Source organism: Protomyctophum parallelum, assembly GCF_964188405.1.
Source record: "Protomyctophum parallelum genome assembly, chromosome: 12".
Taxonomy (NCBI): Eukaryota; Metazoa; Chordata; class Actinopteri; order Myctophiformes; family Myctophidae; genus Protomyctophum; species Protomyctophum parallelum.
In genome coordinates this window covers 13,931,244-13,956,720 of record NC_139712.1, presented here as the reverse complement: position 1 = coordinate 13,956,720, position 25,477 = coordinate 13,931,244, and the positions used below count along the sequence as shown (strand labels likewise).

The 25,477-nt window shown below is 44.3% G+C and overlaps 1 protein-coding gene across 1 annotated transcript; it reads right to left on the bottom strand.

Moving 5' to 3' along the window:
• Positions 1 to 223: 223 nt before the first annotated feature.
• On the bottom strand, positions 224 to 18,597 carry LOC310867742 (uncharacterized protein). The gene is made up of 9 exons (XM_083777862.1): positions 18,535 to 18,597; positions 15,686 to 15,826; positions 11,985 to 12,095; positions 11,215 to 11,367; positions 10,274 to 10,401; positions 6,649 to 6,792; positions 4,107 to 4,174; positions 3,596 to 3,786; positions 224 to 2,249 (listed from the first exon to the last, which is right to left on the bottom strand). Exons 2-9 carry the CDS (start codon positions 15,792 to 15,794, stop codon positions 1,168 to 1,170), a joined length of 1,986 nt encoding a protein of 661 aa, XP_083633988.1. The 5' UTR covers positions 15,795 to 15,826; positions 18,535 to 18,597; the 3' UTR covers positions 224 to 1,167.
• Positions 18,598 to 25,477: the final 6,880 nt, after the last annotated feature.

Here is a 25,477-nt window from a genome sequence, read left to right as displayed (position 1 = left end):
AGTCCCAACAAAATACTCCATGTCCAATCCATGACTGTAGATAGAAACCCTTCTAATATAAGCATAATATCCTTAAATCCTCATGCAGAGATCTTTATTGTAAACTTTAGTATTTTTCTGTGCGACACGACGCACTCTGCTGTGTGAATCACTTCCCTCCCAGGAGCCACTCTCCTCTCTTCCCTCCATGTGCTCACTCTGCACGTGTGAGCGCATAGGTGCATTTATTTCCCCTTGAGAATAATGAGGCACATTAAAATTGCAATATAAGGTTTTTTTCCCCTTGAAAATAATGAAAAGGCAGAAAATGCCTAATAAAATAATAAATGCTAATAAATAAAAAATAAAATAAAATAGGCCTATGCTATAAATAAACTTAATTTTTTTTACTGTACCGAAACCGAACCGAAACCGTGGCCCCCATACCGAGGTATGAACCTAACCGTGGGCTAACTGAACCGCTGCACCCCTATTCACAACTAACTGCTATCTTTGTCAACCAAAACTGTCTGAGATTTTTCTTTTGCCCAATGCCCACTTCAAAGAGCTTCTGAGCTCTTTGAATGAGAACGAGAAATGCACTCTGTCGAGCTGCCAACTTGCGCCATGCGCACAAGTAGGCCATCATTACTGATCTACTTGTGCGCAAGCAGTGCGCAAGTACTGCCGACTTCTACAAACTTACTCTGTTATGTCACCAACATTGAAACATATCTTAATTACGTCACCATCAACAGCCAATTAGGGACCACCGAGGACAGGCCTACATACCATACATGTATACGCAGCCGACCACAGTACTTCTTGCCCAAGTAACGAGCGCAACGGAGTGATTCAGCCTAGCTGACGACTAGTGATCGAAATGAGCTCAACTCTGACAGCAAGCTACCAGCAGGCAGGCTGACTGAGGAGTGTGAATGAGAGACAGAGAGGAGATGAGAGAGAGGCGGGCCAATTGGCCTCGGGAAAATGTACTGACTGCAACATGCATGCGTCTCTCAACTGCTCTCTCAAACTCCACTGTGCGTTGATCCCGCGTCAAAAAAAGGAATTTGCGGTAACGTGTTATCACGATAACTTAGACAGGCCTACTGTAATTAGTGTGAATATGCAGGTACAATTACAGTGGACGTAACTCAGTGTAACTCTTGTGACACTCTTTAGTCTTTACAGATGAGAAGGTTTTTCTCCAGTGTGGACAAGCTGGTGTCTGTTCAGGTTTTGTGACAGACTGAAACTCTTGTCACAGTGAGTACACTGGAAACGTTTTTCTCCAGTGTGGACAAGCTGGTGTGTCTTCAGGTTTTGTGACTGACTGAAACTCTTGTCACAGTGTTTACACTGGAAAGGTTTTCCTCCAGTGTGGACAAGCTGGTGACTCTGCCAGTGACCAGTCCGTATGAATGTCTTGTCACAGTGAGTACACTGGAAAGGTTTTTCTCCAGTGTGGATACGCTGGTGTATGTTCCGGACACCTGACTGACTGAAACTCTTGTCACAGTGATTACACTGGAAAGGTTTTTCTCCTGTGTGGACAAGCTGGTGTCTGTTCAGGTAGAGTGACAGTCTAAAGCTCTTGCCACAGTGAGTACACTGGAAAGGTTTTTCTCCTGTGTGGACAAGCTGGTGTCTGTTCAGGTTGCATGACAGACTAAAGCTCTTGCCACAGTGACTACACTGGAAAGGTTTTTCTCCGGTATGGACAAGCTGGTGTCTGTTCAGGGAGCGTGACAGACAAAATCTCTTGCCACAGTGAGTACACTGGAAAGGTTTTTCTCCAGTGTGGACAAGCTGGTGTATTTTCAGGTTTTGTAACTTCCTGAAACTCTTGTCACAGTGAGTACACTGGAAAGGTTTTTCTCCAGTGTGCACAAGCTGGTGCATTTCCAGGTGACCTGGCCGACTGAAACACTTGTCACAATAACTACACTGGAAAGGTTTTATTCTGGTGTGGACAAGCTGGTGTCTGTCCAGGTTTTGTGACCGACTGAAGCTCTTGTCACAGTGACTACACTGGAAAGGTTTTTCTCCAGTGTGGACAAGCTGGTGGTCTGTGCCTCCTGGTTTCTGCTTGGTTACAGAGCCATTGTTTGGCTGACAGGCTGCAGCTGAGGTGATGTGTTCCCTCCACAGTGTTTGGCAGTAGACATCGTTGTGGCTCCTCTTCAAGTGTTTATTGAGGTAGCCCTGAGATGTGAAGGAATATGTACACTCAGAACAGGAGAAGACCTCAGTCTGGGGCAACACTCCTGAGAGAGAGAGAGAGAGAGAGAGAGAGAGAGAGAGAGATCAGCCAAAACTAGACATTGTATGTTCTAAAAAATGTACTCCCAACAGCATACCCCTCACTCAGGTGACCCAGCCGGGGTGATCAAGTCCCGACTTACGTCTCAGTAGCTACCCTCGATCAGTCCCATTAGGGAAAAACCAGGGCCACACAATCCACAATCCGTTCCTCCTGATAAGTTCTCATTTTAATGCGGCAAGTATATAGTATTAGACACCCAGTCCTGATGGTGGCGGTAACTTCACTATTATGCCGGTTTTGACCAAATTCCGAATCTGACAGTCAATCGTTTCCGGTTCAACGGGTGTCAACATCCGCTAGCTTTCTTCACTGTGTGTTACAGATCTGTCCCCTATTCTGTGCGATCATTGTTTTTGTCCTTATCTAAGTCAAATTAAGCTCTAATCAAGCCCCGAATATCGCATTTTGAGCAGCTATGCACATAAAGACCGCGAGCATGCATGCAAGGATTTCGGCCGGTTTTAGGTGGACGAGATCGGCTAAAACATGCCAATACATTTAAAAAGAATCACCCGAATATAGGGAATAAAACAAATACATAAATTACGGCAACGGGAGGTTTGGATTAATTCATTAATTACGTCAATTACGCCAATGGTAGTTAACACCCTGAGCGTCAAGGGCAGAGTTTTCTGTTCAATCAATTAGTAATGCCCAGCACTCAGGACGGAGATTGATCAAAAGGACGGAGATTATTGATATCAAAACTGATCGTATCACTCCACAGGCTGGGAGCGCCTGTTGCACAACATTCAATGTTATTTTCCGGTGGGACGTCATCAAAACTTTAGCCATTTTAGCAGACAAGATCAAAAATCTTAAAACGTGAATAACTAAAAATATTACGTTTTAGACAGCCCATTGCGATCCCGTCGCTAGTCATGTTAGAATGAATCATACCTACCGTTGTTGTCGATCGCATCGAGAGTGTTTTGGCTACATCAAGCTACTTCAGCCACAATTGGGATAGCATCCGGTCCGTCGCTAAATGTGCTACGGGCGTTATGATTTAATGGATTGAATAACCCCGGTCGTTTGGGATGTTAAAGGGTTAAAGTGAAGAAGATATCGTATGTGTTTTACATTTTAAATATTAGTTACAGGGCAAGTATAATGTTTTAAGCCATATAAGTCTTATCAGACAGGGTTCCGTTTAAGTCATTTTCAAAGCTGAGCCCCCACTACCTTAAACAAGGGCATTTTCCAGAAGAAGCGCACCCGTTTTTCTTTCTTTAGCCGTTTATCGTTTGCCAGAAGCCTTAACAGACAGATAGATTGGTAGCCTACCTTTGGCAGTGCTCTTGTTGTTCCACAGCTCGTCAAAGATGATTCCCAGTTCCTTTGCATACTCGTCCCCGTACCAGACCAGCAGTTCCTCTCCCCTGGCCACAGGGCGGAAGCAACGGTACAATATATGTCCTCGATGCTGGAATGCTATCAGGTTCTGTTCCTTTTCATGGCGAGCACAGTTCACATACCTGACACACACACACACACACACACACACACACACACACACACACACACACACACACACACACACACACACACACACACACACGTTAGTATTCTAGGATATTACTGATATTTGACAAGCCTGTGTGCAGGGGTTAGGCAGAAACCTGTTGTACGTGAGTGGGGGCATGTAGGTACAGTATGATCTATATGTGGCTGGTACAAGCTCTACAAATATCTGTGTAACTATAATCTAGAGGTCTGCACACTGCATTTATAAAATTGATGATAAGCGGTGATCTACAAGAGTAAGAGTTTGCAACCAGATAATTATGTCCTATACCTCATCCAGTTGGACCAAGTCTCGTCCTTAGCATCAATGTAGTCGTAACGGTTTCCCCCCCTGCGGATCTAAACACAAAGAAACATGTTATGTATACCGGCATACCAGCTCAGTGAGAAACTAGGCTCCTGACCTATGGCCACAAGCAGGGCTCCAGACTAACTTTTTCACAGGTAGCACTGGTGCCACCTACCTTTTCAGTTGGTAGCGCCACCAGAAATTAGGTAGCACCAACTTTTTCTTCGTATGACCAGGGCTGCACATAAGTGGTGCGCCAGTGCACATGCGTCGTCAAAATTAAAAATGCGAGTTGCAATAATCTCCATTGACTCCCCAGTCCCCACTTATCCAATAAATATCGTTTTGCTATAAGTTATTCATGCATCCCTCTTTTATCCATCCGGCAAGATGGGTGGCCGCATTTTAGGAGCACCAAGTAACTCCTCCAGGTGCTCCTCTGAGTACTAGACCAAAAAAGTTGTGTGCAGCCCTGCGTATGACCTTATATAACACCAAGGCTAGCAAAGGTTTTCTTGGCTGAAGCATAAATGCCTTAAATTAAGCACATAACATGGAATATTTCTCACTCACACACATTCTATAGGAAATTATTATAATGAATTAACCTATAGTGCATTTTTCCATATAGTTATTATCATTTGGCTATATGAAACAGAAATGAGACACACCCCTTACCTTCTGCATGGGCATGTTCAACCTAATGGCCAATAAGTATATTTAACACTGAGGTGCCCATGTGCCCACTCTTCCTGCACCCTTTTGCAATGTGAAATGCCACCGGATTTGTCTATGCCGAATTCATAGCCTCGGTACCAGGCTTTCATTTTTGTTGGTGCAAAAATTGAAAGCCTGGAGGAAGGCATTGGCCGCTCTGGTCTAAAAGTGGGAGTCAACCCTTCCGGGTGGGCGTCGCTCCAAATGATGTGACGTAGCTCTGCACTAGGGGGGAGAGGAGGGGCCGGGGGTGACGGACAGATCGATGAGATCCAATCAGGGCGTGCGCAAATCTCAGCCGCGACCCGCCCCTCTAGACCAAAAACCTAACACGTTAGCTCAGGCTACCGAATTCATAATCCTTGCCCACTTTGCTCCTGTCTTTTCTTTATATAGAATGAACATGTGAAAGCTGATGTGCTTTTAGTGTGCAGGGGAAAGTTTCTAAACGGCTCAGCCTGCATATTTCCATGTGCTGAAACTAGCTGATCTACAAGCTCACAACGTGTGGTGGACACGACACGTTGTGAGCTTGTAAATCTGCTATTTTCAGCATGCAACACCACGTCGTACGACTTAGAATATACCAGGTTTCACGTGGGAGATGTATTTTGTTCGAGGCGATCATGTATGTACCTGGCCTGCACACAGCGCTACTCGACGCAAAATAACAAGCTATTGGAAGCTATTTTTCAACAAGTTTACCGTGTTTGGGGTCGGGGACGAGGCGCGCAGTCCGCCATATGTTCTGTGTCTGCTGTCTCCGTGGATTCAGCGACAGCAATGCACAGCATCATCATCCCAGTTGTAAAATGTGTGCCAAGTGTGCACTCCAGGGAAACTTAAGTGTACAGCTGATGCTGAAATCTTTGTTTCGTTTTTTTCGGGGTTGATCAATGAGCGCGCCGCCGCTGTTGCACTCACGTGTGTGAGAGACGTCGTGTGCAGACAGACAGGCAGAGAGAGGGAGCGAGAAAGAGAGAGAGGAATGAGCGAGAATAAAGTAATATTTTATTATCGCGCTAATGCCCGTGCTTCATGGTTGAGGCTGGGAGTTGAAGCAATAAGTAGCACCGGTGCGACCTCGTTCAAATTTAACTCGCACATTAGGAAATTAACCCATTTTGACCTGAGATCAGATTCTAAAAATGTGTTCTACATTCAGACAGTATGAAAAAGCTATGTTTCTATGTCAGTGGTTCTTCGGTTTTTCAAAAATAGCAGAGCTACAAGCTCGTAGCGCGCCACTCGGTGGCGCGCTATGAGCTTGTAGATCTGCTATTTTTCAATAGCTAAAGCATTACATAATGCTAACACCAAAAGGGGTTCACGCCAAAAATGGGTTAAGTAACATATGCGACTTAATAGGTCGCATGCTGGAGCCCTGGCCACAAGGCCACTTAAGTATACGTTATGCTGACGCGAGGAGGGAATCGTCCTCGGATTCCGTCGTTCTTCCGGGTTCCTGGAAACGCCCCCAGCCACTGCGTTAGTTTGTCTGAGGTTAGGTTTAGGTATAGTTTTACTGAGGTTAAGGTTAGGGTTAGGTTTAGGTATAGTTTTACTGAGGTTAAGGTTAGGGTTAGGTTTAAGTGTAGGCTGTCAATCACAGCGCACCCTCTACGTCACTCTGTACTCAACCCGAGGACGGAACCATGCTCGCTATGCTGACATAAAACCATCTGACTATATTAACCTAGGGGGCAATATGGAATCCTCACGACAGAAATCCACTCACAACGCACTGCAACGCGTTGTGAGCTTGTAGATCGGTTATTTTCAGCGATCAGTCATCACACACACTCACCACCCAGGAGTATCCACTCTTTTCAGCTTCCTCTTTGACAGTCTTCACTCCCTCATATGGACCAAAGTGAATTCCCACAGGAAGCTTAGAGTGTCCACAATAAAATACTCCAAGACCTGCACCTTGAATATTTGACTTTCTAACCTGAAACACACACACACACACACACACACACACACACACACACACACACACACACACACACACACACACAAGACGCCTAAGGGTGAGAAGCGACCTCGCCCGTGCACACATCTGCCTGGGTGACAGCAGACTGCTGGGCGAGTGCTGGCTCTTTGGCATGGGGGGGTCAGATCAACATGTGGAAATAATTCTGTAATGGCCATACATGGAGCTTGTCTTGAGTGTACAGGGTTTGATGAGGTCAGACTCAAGATCCTAGGTGGTCTAGAACCTAAATCAGTTAAACTTGTCAACTCCGTCAGATGTTGGTCAACTCCGTCAGACGTTTGTCCCATGATGTTTTTGTTCATTTCCAAAGAAATAGACGATTCGATGTCAAATCTTTTGTGCTTATGTATTGAAACACCAACTGAAATGATACGTAATGATGATTTTTTACATGATTTTCATGTTATAATATTGAAAATAGAGGTTGAAATGACGGATTTGAGAAATTGGATATTTCATAATAGTGTGATATTGGAACAAAACAATATTAAAATAATTGTATTACTTAAGTTGATTACTAAAAGCCATTATAAGATAACTGAGGACTTTATATTATTGTTGAAATGATCAAATTAAAATAAAAGGGATTTTAGTGTGTCTGACGGAGTTGACATGAATCAGTTATGAAGTGCATAAATGTCCCATTTTAGAAATAAATGTTATGCGAAAAACCTGTTCCTTCTCAAGATTGGTAGTTGAGACCTGTGTCTACAAATACATCCATGTATTAGGGCTGTCAATCGATTAAAATATTTAATCTGATTAATCGCATGATTGTCCATAGTTAACTGTGATTAATCGCAAATTAATCGCATATTTTTTATGCGTTCTAAATATACCTTAAATCAGTGGTTTGATGACATTTAGCCTTCCAGACCCAAACTAAAGAACTGTATTGATGTTGGCCAATGGTACCATTACGAGAGATAACAGGCCATGTTGATCAAAATAACATGTTTTCTAAGTTTTCTAATTGTCTAGACTTAAATTAACTTAAGTAATGCAGCTGTTTAACAATTATTCAACTCTTCAGTGTAAAATTGCCATGTGTCTCTCAACCATTCTGTCAAACTTCACAGTGCGTTAATCGCGCGTTAAAAAAAATAGTGCCGTTAAAAGGATTGTGAGTTAACTAGTTAATAGTGCGTTAACTTTGACAGCCCTAATATGTCACCCATTCTTGAGATAAGGGACAAAACCTTTTTCAAACTAGATTTTTTTTTTTTAACCCTCTAAGACCCAGCGGCCAAGACTGGACCCTGCAGGAAAGCAATCTCCAGCCAAGACCCTGAACCTAATCGGGGTGTCAAGAGACCAAAGTTTCTCCCCCACAGTTCCCTGCAGTGGCCAGTGAAGTCAAACTGTGCATCTGTACCTGAAAGGGACAATTCAAAGGCCAGAAAGCCCACCTCCTTTTAATGTCCTGTCAGTAGCAACTCAACCTGCACCTGAAATAAGCCCTGACCCCTCCCAGAGAAAGTTCATCCTTGAAAATGTAATGATTAGTCACCAGAATCAAGATCCTTGGTGGTCTAAAACTTGAGTTATTGGTAAAATAACAGCAGGTTTGGTGGTCATTTTGAAAAACAATGGCTGCCATGGTCACAGGACAAATCTAAATAGTACCACTGTATTCCTCATCTTTTAAAATGTATTATTAGTCGCCAGAATCAAGATCCTAGGTGGTCTAAAACTTGAGTTATTGTAAAATAACAGCAGGTGGCGGCAATTTTGGAAAATGGCTGCCATGGTCACCACGAGACAAATCTGTGATGGCCCTATAGCCAAAAATGTTCCTTAAGGCATGCTCTAACTGTGTGCCGAATTAGAATACGTCCCATTATTCAAAAACTATCATTTTATTGTTTTAGGAACACTTTTGTCAACTCCGTCAGGTTTACACAACTGTATTACATATAACTTAGCAAGTGCTTTTATTATTATGAATGTATTTATTTTTAACATGAATAATGCTCTTATGTGTGGGACATGTTTTTTCCACTATTGTCCCTCATCTCAAGAATGAGTGATATATATATATATATATATATATATATATACTGTATATATGTATATAATCCGTTAATCACACAATCAAAGACCAAATAATTTGCAGGCAGTTGGCGTTAATTACCTCACGCTGCACAAGGGTATTCAATATAGAGCTCACACCGTCCCTATAATTATAGTTTGGTAAACTGAAAAGAAAATAAGTCGAGTTGTCCTGTCAAGTTGAAATGCTGCCTTGAATTAATTGGAATGTAACATTTAGAAGACAATGGCTAGTCGTCAACCCCCCGCCGCGGGTGGGAGAGGTGGCATCCAGTCATCACGATCCTCAATAGCGTCTTTATATGTAAAAGCACAGGCTAAGGCAAAGGCTGCTCAGGCTGAAGTGGCATTTGCTAAACAAGAAGCTGAAGTGATCAAACCAAAGGCTGAACTTGACGCCACCTTCCATATTCTCCAGTCTCAGAGGGCTGCTGCTGCTGCCTCTGCTGAAGCCGCAGTCTATGAGGAAGCTGTGGAGTGAAAGTGAGGCCGAATACCAGGAAGTGCAAGAACACCCTGTTCTACAACAAGCTTTTTTGAGCGAACCATTCGTTTCTAATTCATTTAAAAAAAATAACCATCGAGCTCTGAACCTCGGCGGGGGTGAGCACATAACTTTGGGAAAGTTTCATAAATAAGAGTCACATGTAATGATTAGTCAACACTAGTTTTATTTCTAAGTCTACTTACAGGACATTAACATCACATTTGAGTTCCTTTTGAATGCCTGTCAGATTTCTCAGCTTTTGTCAGCTTTGTCAGCTTTGGTGCGCAAATGCGCATTGCATGCCTTTGATCTACGCGCAGAAAACATTTTGACGACGTATGTGCACTGGCGCATCGGTGGTGTGCCCCCTGATTATTATTAACATCTAAACATGTAACATGTAAACACAACATGAACATAGTACTCTTATTATGCATGTCACATTCTCGCAGAGAAATATTTTCGAGTTAAAAAAGGGGTAAAAAAACATTCGTTAAGACATGGGTTTCAGCTCGGGCTGAACTTCTGTCGGGCTGGGCCAGGTCGGCCTCAAAACTTTAGGCCAGATTAAAGCTCTAAATGACAGAAACTTGTAGATCTGCTATTTTCAAATAACCTGGTCGCTTTCGAGCTTGTTTTTATAGACCAGGTTGCTTATTTCTCTCACACAATCTGCCAACACTGCAGAGTTGCGTTTTCATATGTATCCACTCTGGGACCTTGTTTAAAAAAATGAACGGATTCGTTCACCGTTTTAGTCGGCTTAGTGTGGCTGAAACGGCAATACGATAAAAAAACTTCTGTTTGTCTGTGGATCGTCTCTGTCTGGACATAGTCTTAGACTGCATATAGTGCAGTGTTTCTAGTGAATGTGTGGTACGCCATACGGTATACCTCAAATCCAGGAGGCAGGGTCTTCCAGGCTCTGTCAGTCTCTCCAATTTCTACACCCGAGTGGTCCTCGATGAATTTAGGTGCTCCATGGACCTCACATTCCTCCTCAGGGTCAGACTGGTCAAAGACTGGACTCAAGCACACACGCACAAATAGCATAAGTCACAAGTCACATTTGTATGTTCGAAAGCGTACTCAATAGAAATGAAATTAATACTACAAAAATTAAACATTACTGTATGCAATACTGGACACTGAGCTGGTATAAGATAGATAGATCTTTATTGATCAATTCAGTAGTATAGCTTCAACAACAACAACATACATGGTCTGCAGTTACCAAATCTACTGCCCAATTCATTAGTATAAATGCGACTGTAGGTCGCATTTACAATGAAAACATACATTTCCCATCAGTCAGTTAGTTAGTCACCCCCAGGCACGACCATATATGGTCCCCCCACCCGCCATTCAAAAGCACCAGCGCTCGCCCAGCAGTCTGCCATCACCCCGGCGGATGTGTGTGACCTTCAGGCGTCGTACTGATTGTATTAAACCATTTACCATATCACAACCATTTACCATATCACAAGCCACGTCCCCTTTGATCTTGTGATTTTTTTTTTTTATTAAGGATCCCCATTAGCCGGTGCCATAGAAACCAGCTAGTCTTCCTGGGGTCCACATAAGAATAAACATTACAGTAGACATACAATTACAAATACACATTTGTTAAAAAGTCAGTATTCAACTTCAGATAAAATTAAAATAAAATGAGAGCGTGAAAAAAAAAAAAAAAAAATGTTGCCAGGCCCCATTAGCTCACTGGCAGAGACTTCAGCACTTGTGAAGGACAACCGGGTTTGAATCCACGGTACAACAAGACAGTTACTGTACAGAGCAGCACATGTTTAACTAGCTGTAAATAAAACGGTACATACCAATTCTGTACAACTTTACTAGGGGTTGCAGCGTTGTATCAAACAGTCCATGTCCCTGGTCCATCTCCCGCTGTTCCTCTGACCGTGCTAACAATCTTTTGGAGGCCATCTCTCCTGATGGCGCGATATCTCTGTGGTGCTCTGTGGAAATCACTGACAGAAAGGAATGTTTAATTATCATTCAGAAACCTGCATGATAACAGCATCCTGACATGCTGTGATGGGCACGGGCACACACATGATAGTGAGAGTGTTTTTTCCACTTAAGATGAATTGGTTCAGCACTAGGGATGCACGATTAATCGGTAGCATAATCTGCATTGGCCATACAAATGGTCTCAAAATAATACAGATTATTTAATCGGTTTTCACCAGCAAAATAATTTTAAATGGAAAATGTAAACAATCATCAATGAGTTCAATATGAATAGAAAAAATTAATAAAAATACTTTGTGTACTCAGCAGTCATTCAGATGTGAAAACACACTTGGAAAAGAGTATAGGCTATATGTATTGATTGATTGAATACTTCATTAACAGGCTTTGGGCCAAGCTGGGCTAGGCTCGTTTCCATTGTAGTCCTCTGTATAATATCGGAATCGGTCAGAATCGGTATAGACAGATATGACCCTGCAAATATAATAGTCGGAGATCGGATATCGGTCATAATTTTATAATCGTGCACCCCTATTCAGAACCCTAAACGTTGGCTCAGAAGTGGAACCAAAACAATGGCTGCCTGTTCCGTGGAAACACCAACGGTACATACCTATCCTGCACAGCCTTACTACGGGTTGCAGCGTTGCATCTGACGATGACCTGCATGCTAAGTATCTTTTGGAGGCCATATCTCCTGATGGCGTGATATCTCTGTGGTGCTCTGTGGAAATCACCAACAGAAAATAATGTTTAGTTATCATTCAGAAACCTGCATGATAACAGCATCCTGACATGCTGTCATGTGTCCATCATCACCATCGGACATAGATGCACGTGCGCACGCACACACACACACACACACACACACAGAAAATTCACATGGGAGGGATGTAAAGCCTGTGTCATTTCAGAGTGATTCCACAAAAGATGAATTTGTTCAGAACCCTTCTTCTGAACCCCAGTTGGCTTGGATCTGGAACCAACAAAAATGGCTGTCTGATCCGTGGAAGTACCAAAGAAGGTTCCAAGGCCCTCATGTATCAATGGAGTGTAAAGTCTGCCTCAAATTCCGAGCGTTGGTTTTGGAGTACACTCACGTCGGTGATCCCAAACAGCTGATCCTTCCTTAATTTCGTTCTGACCTTTTATAAATGTGACGACATGAAAAAATTGTGACATGAACAACTGCAATACAAAGTAAGGAAACCATAGCATGATGGAAAAAGCCAATAGCCTCTTGCCTTGCTGCCCATCTCACCCCCCCCCCCCCCCCTATCACATGCACGCGCAACTTGCAAACCCAACTGGTGTGTCAACTGTGTTGTATCTTAAATAAAGAACGAACACCTGCATGAATTACATTATAGCTGTAGGCCTACCCTACATGTTGCATGAATGGAATACGTTTGTAGGCTACTATATTAATTCTACCCATTCGTGCGCAGTGCACTTTAAAGTCATGTAGCCTAGATAGGCGAAGGTGATCCCAGCGCAAACTGCTCAAGTGGTGTGGGTGAGTGATGCCTGCACCCACGTTAATGAGAGACAACCTGGCAAGGTAGTAATTGATCAACGTTTATGGAGTGATTGGTGAATGAATCAAACATATGGATGAAGGCTGGTGTGTGCTGGTATGTGCTGGTGTCGCTGTTTAAACGGCGCCCGCTGCGGTCCCGTCCCATCTCGCATAAGCGCTCAGCCTATCTGACCCAGATGACCAGATCTGCCTTTTATCTGAATGACTGTTAACTTATTTGAATGGGTGAATGATTAAGCCCCTTACAGGCCTATAGCCTACAATTGCAAATAGGCAAGCTATTTGCTTGTCATTGAATAAAGGTGTGCAGTCTATTTATGCCTAAATATTCTTTTTGAGTGGTGCTCCTTACGGAGCTATGTGGGTGGGTGGCTGGGTGGGTGCGTCCGAGCACGAAAACAGCACGGTTGTTTTTCACCACCTTGCGCAACCTTGCGCAACCGAACACAAAGAAACACACACATTAACAACTGTACATATGGGGATTTCGGGTGTGCCAGTACAGTACAGTACAGTACAGTAGAGGGACCCCCACACAGTAACTCAAACGTTGTTTTGTTTTTTACATGTATACAGTTTAAAATTAACATTTTAGGAGTGAATACATACGTTTAGATGCCTGTGACAGCCTGTGGCTTAGAAAGTTACACAATTACACATGCAGACAATCCTTTTCTTTACAATGGCTACGTTTACATGAAGGGTGATCATTCCGAATAAATACTTCCGAATAAAATACATCCGATGTAATGTTTTTTGCCGTGAGTTTACATGGGAAATGGTCATTCCGAATGAGTGTTTATATGGAGAAGTGATTGAAGACATGATACATGTTAATTCACGTGAAACTACGCCATCTGTTGGACATCATTGTGACTGTCTCAACAATACAAATATATTACAGACGAAAGACGATACTTTGAAATCCCATAATTTCATTCCGCAGTAGCTTTGAGGCTGCTGGTTGGATATGGACGGCATAGCACTGACGAAGGTCTGAGGACCGAAACGTTTGCATTTAATTGCACCATGAGCACAGAGCACCATGAGCACAGCATGATAAAATAAAAGAAAATATATTTTTCTAAGTCTCAGTCTAAGGAGTTTTACTTCTTTTTCTATACGGTGAGCGAGTCTTTTCCAGTCAAAGTTTTCCTTATATTTTTGAGACCACCGCTACCGTAGTTAAGTTTGAAGAGAGAAAAAAAGGACGAAGAAAGGCGCAACAGTTTCCTCAGTGCTTCAGTGGATATGGACGGGCAAATATGTTTACCGTCTTTTTTTCCCCCAACCGCTGCGGCTCCGCTTCTCCGCTGGGAAGGTGATCATCTCGTTTTTATTTGTACTTTATTATTTATCTACAGCACGGCCAGAGCACGCAACACACTGATTATTATTGTATCGGGTCGCTCGTTATTTTTGAGAGAGAGAGAGAGACCGTTGAACACACACACACACACACACACACACACACACACACACACACAGATCAGGGTTATCGTCATCTGCTGCTGCTCCACGTTTTTTTGTGGATTTCGGATCTGAAAAAAGGAACGAAATAACGCGCTCTATGTGCAAACTCCTCGGCGCGCCTTGGATATGAGCGCCTTGGAGCATGCTCAGAAAGACCAGAATGAACTTACATCCGAATTAGTGTATACATGAGTCCAATTTTCTTTCAATCGCATTGTACATCGGAGTAATCCGGCCAGTGACATCGGAATGGTTTTTAGATCGCATTGAGCATTTTCATTCGGATGTAAGTTTTTGTAGGTGTTTACATAACAACTTTTAATAGGATTGAAATTCTATTCGGAATGAAAAGGGGATTTAACTGCTCATGTAAACGTAGCCAATGTTGAGGGAAAAATGCCCTTAGACTTGAGATGTGTGTGGATGTAATTGAAGAGCTAATTACAGTGGTTCCCAAAAAGGTCCATGTCAAGGACCCCTACATTAATGTGTATTTGGCCACGGACCCCATCTGAAAAGATGCTGTGCCAAAGACCCCATACAAGATTTGTGTTGTTACAAATGACAACATTTTCAAAGAATGTCAAGATTTTCTTTTTTTTAAGTAGCTGATCTATGTAGGGCAGTAGGGGGGTCCACAGACCACACTTTGAGAAACCCTGCTTTAGACCACACACCACCATGACTCTAGGGCTGATCCGATCATCCAACCACATGATGGGTAATTTACTAATTTCCAAATAAACAGAATGGTAGTAAGAAAAACCCGATCGGGACATCATATCATGATATTAGACTGGATATTGTCTGTGATTTTTTTATATTGTACTATGGCATAAGTGTTCTATCAAAATATAAATATCAGATCGGGAAAAAATCGGTATCGGCAGATATTCAAAATCAAATGATCGGAATCGGACCAGGACCAAAAAGTAAAAACTGATTGTGACATCCCTACTAACTATCCATCATATATCTGTGGACCCCCTGGAACCCACTCAAGGACCCCACTTTAAGGGCAGTCCATACCATCTACGACCATCAAACTTTTCGTCGGAAAGCTCCGGTACAACTACAACATGACGTCACTCGCAACTTCTGAAAGGCATTCCTCCGAATTTTTGTTCTGAAAGCTGCACTCCCATTATGATGTGACTCTCCGAACTCTACTTCGGAGAAGAAATTAAAGTCTGATCTTTCCGACGAAAGGTTCGGTGGTCGGAGAGAGTATGGACTGCCCTTTTAGCCTACAGAGCAGCACATGTTTAACTAGCTGTAAGTGTAAATAAAACGGTACATACCTATCCTGTGCAACCTTACTACAGGTTGCAGCGTTGCATCAAACAGTCCATGTCCCTGGTCCATCTCCCTCCGTTCCTCTGAGCGTGCTAAATATCTTTTGGAGGCCATCTCTCCTGATGGCGCGAGATCTCTGTGGTGCTCTGTGGAAATCACCAATAGAAAATAATGTTTAGTCATCATTCAGAAAACTTGCATGATAACAGCATCCCGACATGCTGTGAAGTGACAGACTGTATGCCATTAATACAGTGACCAAACCGGGATTCAACAAACTACTCCGAACGATGGATAGAAGATTATGCAATACCATCTCGCACATACATCAGTCAAGTTGCCATTCCTGAAATGTACATTGTACACGCAGTGCAACAAAACTGGAGCTGCGCAATGTGGACTACTACGCAGCAACCACCGATCTGTGGTCGAGCAGAACGACCGAGCCATACCTAAGTCTTACGGTACACTTCATAGATGACAAGTTTGAGTTGAAGAGTCGCTGCCTGCAAACTATGTACTTTCCCGAAGACCATACGGGAGATAATATTGCTGCTGGACTTAAGGAGAGTCTGGCTGGCTGGGGGCTCAAAGAAGAGGGCCTGACGTGCTTTACTACTGATAACGGATCAAATGTGATCAAAGCCATTGAAACGGAGTTGGAGTGGACCAGGCTGCAATGTTTTGGTCACAGACTGCACTTGTGTAGTCCCCTTCTGTATAAGTTCTATAAAACTATTTTTATGTATTCAATCCGATGTATTTGTTTAGTGCATTTTATAGTAAAGTGCTTTAAATCGTGTTAAATGGACTAATGGAGTATTGTTAAATTTATTTCTTAGCTACAGAGTTGACAGCTATATCTTGCACCACACCAAACATAACTTCCCAGTTCACTCTTTTTTTTTAAACGTTTTTTTAACATTTTAAAATAGCTGATCTACAAGCTCACAACGTGTTCATTCAACAGCTAGTTTAATGATATTAAAATGTTTTAAAATAGTAAACCATGGCAAATAAGTTTAGGGATAGAGGGTAAGGGTTGGTGCAAGATAGGGCTGTATTTTGCTGTATACATTATCAGTTTGAAAAAATGCAATACTTCAAATACTTTTATAAGCATTTGCATGCATAAATTGCACAATTGTTAAAATGTACATCTTTCTCACTCATCTTTCTCCATGTCTCTTTTTTTTCTCCAACACATGACAACACCATTGCTTGATGAAGAGGAAGATCTCCTCTCCTGGTGGAAGGAACGTAAGGTACACTTTCCGATGCCGAGCCAAAACTTATAAGCTTTTCAGAAAACTGTTTACAAAGAACATTTTGCACTTTGCCTTGTGAGCAACAAAAAAAGGGATTTAGTTACAATGTTCATCTACAGTAGTATCTGTAGCAAGTAGCAACTGTCCTGCATCCGTCTTTCAGACAGGCCTGTCCAGCACAGGACAGACAGTCCTGTCCAGCCCAGGACAGACAGTCCTGTCCAGCCCAGGACAGACAGTCCTGTCCAGCACAGGGCCAGGCCTGTCTATATAATTGTCAGTCAGACAGACATGCACTTGACTGTGTTCATGTGTTCAGAGTTCAGACACCCACCTTGTAGAATGTGCCTCAGGTCTTACTGGGTTTATAGAAGAGCTTTCATACTTCATAGCCCTGATTTTCTTTTGTTGCACCATAATATGTAGCATCTATCTGACGGTGACATTTCTTGATAATATTGTCCATGTCCACACTGTATAATTGACTTCCAATTTCCGGTGTGCTGGAGAAAATGTACTTTGAAACAATAAATATGATACATGCTGGAACTGGAAGCAAGTCATATCTTTTTGTTTTCATCCTTTCAGAATTTAGAGCAGTAAATTAATGTTATGCCATTTTGTAATGTTCCATTACTTTTGAAATGGACAGTGTATACTAAACTGAAGGAGGTTGACCTAAAGAATCACACCCATGTGAAGTGAGTGGTGCAACTCCGTGTGGGGGTCCCTGGGGGGTCCCCGGAAGTTAAGGACCCACAGGAATGCGTTCAGGGTTGCCGGCCCGGTTCCGGCGAACCACTACTCAATTAACTCAAATATATATTGCGAGGCAAATCGCAATCGCAATATTGTTCAGAAAAATCGCAATTAGATATTTTCTCAAAATCGTTCAGCCTTAGGGTAAAATACCCTAGCTTAGACTTGAGATGTATTTGGATGTGGTGTGATTGATTTAATAGTTTAGCCATGAATGTATAAATACTAGCAACAGAGTAGCCTACAGTCAAACACTTAAGTCTAAAAGGGGTAGTATTAGGCCCTGCACAATCAACTCATAGACATGACAAATAACATGCTGCATAGGGATGTTATTGATGTGCTATTATAGTTTTTTAGTGTCTACATGTGCAACTCTCAGCAGAGTGTAACGGGAGAGAAATGGCTCATTCCTCAAAATTGCAATATTATTTGTGGCATCAGGATTCGTGGTCAAAAACACCATCAATTATGTGATTGTATCCCATGGATTTAGAATAGTTTCATTGTTCAACCCTGCACTTAAAAGTTCATCCAACAACCCCCTCAATATAAATATAGAGTGCGTAAATACAATAGGCTATAAGTTAAGTAAACATGGAAACTTTCTTAATGCATTCAAAACGTGAAGTGTATCAAATATTGCCTGCACTGATCAGTGGCTGGCTTTTCAGACGTCTATTGTAAACATTGCATTGATATCTGCTATGCGCAATTCTGACGAAAATCCACAGAATTAGCGTGTCCACTGCTGTCCCGTAACAGTGTGTATTTCAACAGATGCTACGTTTGTTTTCGGCTACTATATAATAGTACAGGCTACTTACTTTAGCAGAGAAACAGCCGTGATCGATGGACTTAGCAGAGAGCTGTTGTCTGTGTGCGAACCATGTGTCCTGGCTGTCAGCAAATATTAGCTTGCATGTATACGACTTCCGGCAGACAATATCTTCAAAATAAGAGTATCCTCTAGAATATAAACTATCCACACTTTTCCTGGGCTGTGTGTGCTCCAGTTCCTGTCGATTTGATCCAATGAAAGCCAATGAAACTGGTCAGATGACCAATGATATCCAATGAAATCAACAGGAACTGGAGCACACACAGCCCAGGAAAAGTGTGGATACATTTTCCAAATAAAATTATACATTAGGCATTTGGATTATGCTCTACAATTCACAGTATGTTTATTTGTACAAAATAAATACATATAAAAACTAGAAAAAGTGCCCTTCCGGGCACAGGTCTCCACCAGGTTATCCACAGATCCGTGCAGTTAGAGGTAAAAACACTTTTCGGCCAGTTATAGCGCCACCTTGAGGCTGAGTTGAAATTGTTCATGTGGCATTTCGTCCTCGGCCTAGTGGGAATGTGGGTGCACAATTTCACGGAAATCACGCAATGTGTTCATGATTTGCAGCATTTTGTTTGAAACTGAGCACTCCTGTGAACTTTGGAAGCCAATCTTAACCAATCAGGATGGAGTCTGATAAATGTGAAAGACCCGTTTCGTTGAATGGCTCTAGAGAGACTGTGTACCAATTTGCGTGATGTTTGGACAAAATCTGTAGGTGTACTGTGCAAAAACTTGTTTTGCACAAAGCGGCCTCCTGGTGGCGCTATAACAGGCCGTTCTGGAAAGTTTGGGGCAGAGGTTCATGGTTGGCATCCAGGGAGTGTGTGTGCAAAATATGGCATCGACCGGGTTAACGGTGGCCGAGATTAGCTGTTCACGGACACACGGACACACGGACACACACACGGACACACGGACACACACACGGACGGACACGCGGACGGACGGAGTGCAAAACATACTCTCCCCACATGCCTTCGGCCTGGTGGAGACAAATATGGATAAATGCTGTTCACTGGAGTGCATCGCCTTTACAAATTATGGCTTTTACATGTATCCATTTAGTTATATTATTATTATTATTATTTTTCCACAGTAGCCTAATTGTGTTGTAGCTATAGAGCAGGGGTCCCCAAACTACGGCCCGCCATGTCATTTTATGTGGCCCGCCTGCCTCAAGCAATAGCCAAAATATAGGATTTTATTTTTCATTAGCACTGGATGAGAGAAAATAATTGCGAACGCACTGAGCACTAACTATGAGACCCTGCAGATCATGTCTGTCTGTGTGTGTGTGTGTCTGTCTGTCTGTCCCGCTGTGACACCACCCGCCCGCCACCAGAGGGCGCAGCTGTAGCACACACACACACACACAGGGCGCAGCTGTAGAACACACACACACACACACACACACACACACACACACACACACACACACACACACACACACACACACACACACACACACACACGAGCTGCGTTCGCTTCCCGCGTTTGCGCGTCTTACTTGTTAGAATAATAAATTAAGATTAATTTGTATTATTGCTCTTGTATTGCTATTGGAGACACTGGGGAGGCACTGGGGAGACACTGGGGAGGCACTCAGGGGGACACTGGAGAGGCACTGAGGGAACACTGGGGAGGCACTGGGGAGACACTGGGGAGGCACTCAGGGAGGCACTGGGGAGACACTGGGGAGGCACTCAGGGGGACACTGGGAGGCACTGGGGAGACACTGGGGAGGCACTGGGGAGACACTGGGGAGGCACTCAGGGGGACACTGGGAGGCACTGTGGAGGCACTGGAGAGACACTCAGGGGGACACTGGGGATCGAGGCACTGGGGAGACACTGGGGAGGCACTGGGGAGACACTGGGGAGGCACTCGGGGGGACACTGGGGAGGCACTCGGGGGGACACTGGGGAGGCACTCAGGGGGACACTGGGAGGCACTGGGGAGACACTGGGGAGGCACTCAGGGGGACACTGGGAGGCACTGAGGAGACACTGGGGAGGCACTCAGGGGGACACTGGGAGGCACTGGGGAGGCACTCAGGGAGGCACTGGGGAGGCACTCAGGGGGACACTGGGAGGCACTGAGGAGACACTGGGGAGGCACTCAGGGGGACACTGGGAGGCACTGGGGAGACACTGGGGAGGCACTCAGGGGGACACTGGGGAGACACTCAGGTGGACACTGGGGAGGCACTCAGGGGGACACTGGGAGGCACTGGGGGGACACTGGGAGGCACTTAGGGAAGCACTGGGGAGACACTGGGGAGGCACTCAGGGGGACACTGGGAGGCACTGAGGAGACACTGGGGAGGCACTCAGGGGGACACTGGGAGGCACTGGGGAGACACTGGGGAGGCACTCAGGGAGGCACTGGGGAGGCACTCAGGGGGACACTGGGAGGCACTGGGGAGGCACTCAGGGGGACACTGGGAGGCACTGGGGAGACACTGGGGAGACACTCAGGTGGACACTGGGGAGGCACTCAGGGGGACACTGGGAGGCACTGGGGGGACACTGGGAGGCACTGGGGAGACACTGGGGAGGCACTGAGGAGGTACTGGACATTTCATATCACATACACACCATGATTCACTAGGCCCGTAAAAAAAACAGCTTGGCATGGCGCGATTTATTTCAAGCATGGCGCAGCCAAAATATAGGATTGTATTTTTATTTTCCATTAGCACTGGATGAGAGCAAATAATTAGAATAATAAATTAAGATTAATTTGTATTATTGCTCTTGTATTGCTATTGGAGACACTGGGGAGGCACTGGGGAGTCACTGGGGAGGCACTCAGGGGGACACTGGAGAGGCACTGAGGGAACACTGGGGAGGCACTCAGGGAGGCACTGGGGAGACACTGGGGAGGCACTCAGGGGGGCACTGGGGAGACACTGGGAGACACTGGGGAGGCACTGGGGAGACACTGGGGAGGCACTCAGGGGGACACTGGGAGGCACTGGGGAGGCACTGGGGAGACACTCAGGGGGACACTGGGGAGACACTGGGGAGGCACTCAGGGGACACTGGGAGGCACTGGGGAGACACTGGGGAGGCACACAGGGGGACACTGGGAGGCACTGAGGAGACATTGGGGAGGCACTCAGGGGGACACTGGGAGGCACTGGGGAGACACTCAGGGGGACACTGGGGAGGCACTCAGGGGGACACTGGGAGGCACTGGGGAGACACTGGGGAGGAACTGGACATTTCATATCACATACACACCATGATTCACTAGGCCCCTAAAAAAAGAAACAGCTTGGCATGGCGCGATTTATTTCAAGCATGGCGCAGCGCCATGCCAACAACATTGTGCAGGAAACCCTGGCACTGCTGCATGTACAAGTACATGCACTATGCAGCCCTGTAGTGCTGCATGTACAGTACGTGCACGTGTTATTAATATTTGGTTATGTGTGGCTTTCTGGAAGAAAAAAAAATGTTTACGTTTAGGCACCCCTGCGATCGTCACACTTTTTCTGTTACAAACTGACCCCGGCCCCCATCAGAGAAGGGAAAAGTTATGTGGCCCTCACAGGAAAAAGTTTGGGGACCCCTGAGCTAGAGCATCGTTTACTTTAAATGCTTAATGTGTAGTTTGAATGTGTAAAACGTTTTGTTGAGTTTTTCCAATGGATTCAGTTTGCTCTTCTGATGAATTGAAAAGGGTGGACCCTGTTGTAAACAAGTGTAATGCTTTATCAGTGTCGTCCAAAGCTAACATCCACCAGGAGAGCCAAACACAGAGTAGAGAGTGACGTGATGCAGTCTGTCACAGACTGTCTGTGAATGTAGTGAACAAACCTTTGTCTTTGTGGAGTTTGCGCTTGACAGTCTGTGTAAAGAGTGACAGACTGGCTCGTTGTGAAAACGGGAGGAATTTCCAGTTTTCCAGACGAATTTCAAAGACAGTTTGCTTTGTATGCTAATCCTATTGCTTGGCTGGTTTCAAGTACAGTCGAGACTATAGAAAACCCAGACCTTACCCACTTTGGAGGCGTTATTGTCTCCACCAGGCCGAAGGCATGGGGAGAGACTAGAGTATGTTTTGCTCTCCGTCCGTGTGTGTGTCCATCTGTGTGTGCGTCCATTCGTCTGTTAAATGGTAAATGGTAAATGGTGCATTTATATAGCGCCTTTATCCAAGGCGCTTTACAGAGATTGTGCATTACATTCACCCATTCACACACACATTCATACACCGATGGCAGCGGAAACCATGCAAGGCACCAACTAGCACATCGGGAGCAATTAGGGGTTCAGTGTCTTGCTCAAGGACACTTCGACAGTAACTCTGGGGGAGCCCGGGTTCGAACTGGCAACCTTACGGTTACCATCCAGGCACTCTACCCCAGGTAAACTCCGGCACCGTTAACTCGGTCGATGCCAAACTTTGCACGCACATTCTCTGGATGCCAACAATGAACCTCTGAAATTTTCCAGAATGTATATATGTATATATATATATATATATATATATATATATATATATATATAGCGCCACCAGGAGGCCAACTTTTGAAAAAACATTTTCTTTGCTATTACTCCTGCAGATTATGTCCAAATCGTTACACATTCTCTCTATAGTCATGTGTTCACGACGGATCTGTCCGATATTTCATATCCCATCCCAATTGGCCAACATTGGCTTTCAAAGTTTGCAGGATTGGTCCGATTTGAACAAAAAGCCTCAAATCATGAATGCAGCATGCAATTTACGTGAGATATTTCACAGACTTTCCTACTAGGCTGAGGAATATATCCCACCCTTTTCACATTGGCCTGTTATAGCACCACCAACAGGTGCATTTTTGCAAAACACATTTTTGGAACAAAATGCCTCAAATCATCCAATTGCCATCAAAGGCTAGCCCCTCTCGGGACCCCCCGGTTGAGCTCTTTTCATCGTTCACACCGTAGGGTCCCTCTGCAGTTCGTAAGCACCCAATAGAACGCAGCTGTACATACGATCCGTGCTGGTGGTCGTGAGATGTTTCAAAGATGCATAACGCTGCTATAGCAGACAACGGAAACGTGGAAGAATTTTTATTTGGAGCAGTATTTCCGTTTAGGCTGCTCTGAAATGATCTCTTCCTCCCTTCCTTGACTTCCTTATCGACTTCCCATTGTACCGCCTCCCGCACCGACACTGGCTAGCTGTGACAGAGCAGATCAGAGGCAGGAACGTAAGGAAGAGCAGCTAGCCAGTGTCGGTGCGGGAGGCGGTACAATGGGAAGTCAATAAGGAAGTCAAGGAAGGAAGAGAGAATTTCAGACCAGCCAAAACGGGAAAAAAAGGCATCTGCTCCAAATGAAAATTCTTCCACGTTTCCGTTGTCTCCTATAGCAGCGTTATGCTTCTTTGAAACATCTCACGACCACTTAAGCGGAGCGCAGCACAGCCTGAACGGAACGTATGTACAGCTGTGTTCTATTGGGTGCTTACGAACTGCTGAGGGACCCTACGGGTGAACAATGAAAGGAGCTCAACCGGGGTGGTCCCGAGAGGGGCTAATCAAAGGCGTGAGAACAAATGTCACCCTTTTCACATTGCCCTAATATAGCACCACCAGGAGGCCACAACCTGACCTGGAGACCTGCACCCCGAGGGGCACTTTTTCTAGTGTGTTTTCTACCAGGAAAAACAATATCTGAAGGTAGGTTATTTTTGTGTTTTGTTTTGTTTTGTACAATACACAATACAAATGTAACTTGGAGAGTTGGCCTGAAACTATACAGATTGCATATCAGAATTATAATATAGCTAGCCTATAAGACTGGGTCAAGCCCGAAGAGAACAGATCTATTCAATATGCAATGACTTGTTTAAAAACTGAGAACACTGATGACAAGTGATAAATACAAATTGACATGTAAAGTAACAAATAAAATCACACACATGTGAAGTGAGGGGCACTCTCATATAGTAAGTCATCATACATCATCTCATTCCAGCAAATCACAATTTGCGTCCTCACCTACGTCTTCAATGTTTGTTTTTACACAAAAACTCAAAGCTGACCATTCATTTAGCCCCTTTCGGGAATCACTTTTTTTTTTAGAGGTGCTAGCCCCTCCTATATACCACCAGATACAGCAACGTGCAGCTAATCAATCGTGGTGCGGGAGGCGGGACATGGGATGTGAGGAAGAGAGAATTTTCAGAGAAGCACACGTTTCCAGTCTCCGATTGATACTTTATGAATCTTTGAAACATCTCAACACTCAAGGAACGCTAGATGTGTCCGTGATGAGACAGTGGTACAGTTGCATCCTATGGAGAGTGGATTAACTTTCAAGGGACCCTAAGGTACCGCCATCCAAAATACAGAATAGGTGACCGAGGGTCCCGAAAGGGGACATCCATTGTCATTCAATCTTTTCGTTCAAACCCTCAAAGCTGACCACACCCATGTAAAGTGACAGGCGGGCTTATCATCATAAATCATGTTATTCTGGCCAATCATAATTTGCATCCTCACCTCAATGTTTGTTTATACCACCCCTCACTTCACACCCGTGTAGGGGTGCTCTTATATCATCATACATCACAATACACAGTCATTAATGTTTACACAATTTTGTGTTGCACAAACCCTCAAAAGTTGTCATAGGGGCCTGGGCCATGGCTCAGTGGTCCAGGCACCTTGGCTGGCAATCCAGTCTGGCAGTGTGCCATGGGTTCGACTCCCGATCCTGACGGCCTTTACTGCATGTCTCCCCCCCCCCCCCCCCCCCCCCCCCATCTCTCTCCCCATTTCCTGTCAGCCTACTATCTGTCCCTCCATGAAAATATATAAAATAAAGGCGAAAGCCACAAAAATAAAACATTTTAAAAGTTGTCATTATGTGATATGATGGTAAGAGCGGTCCTCACTTCACACAACTGTTTCT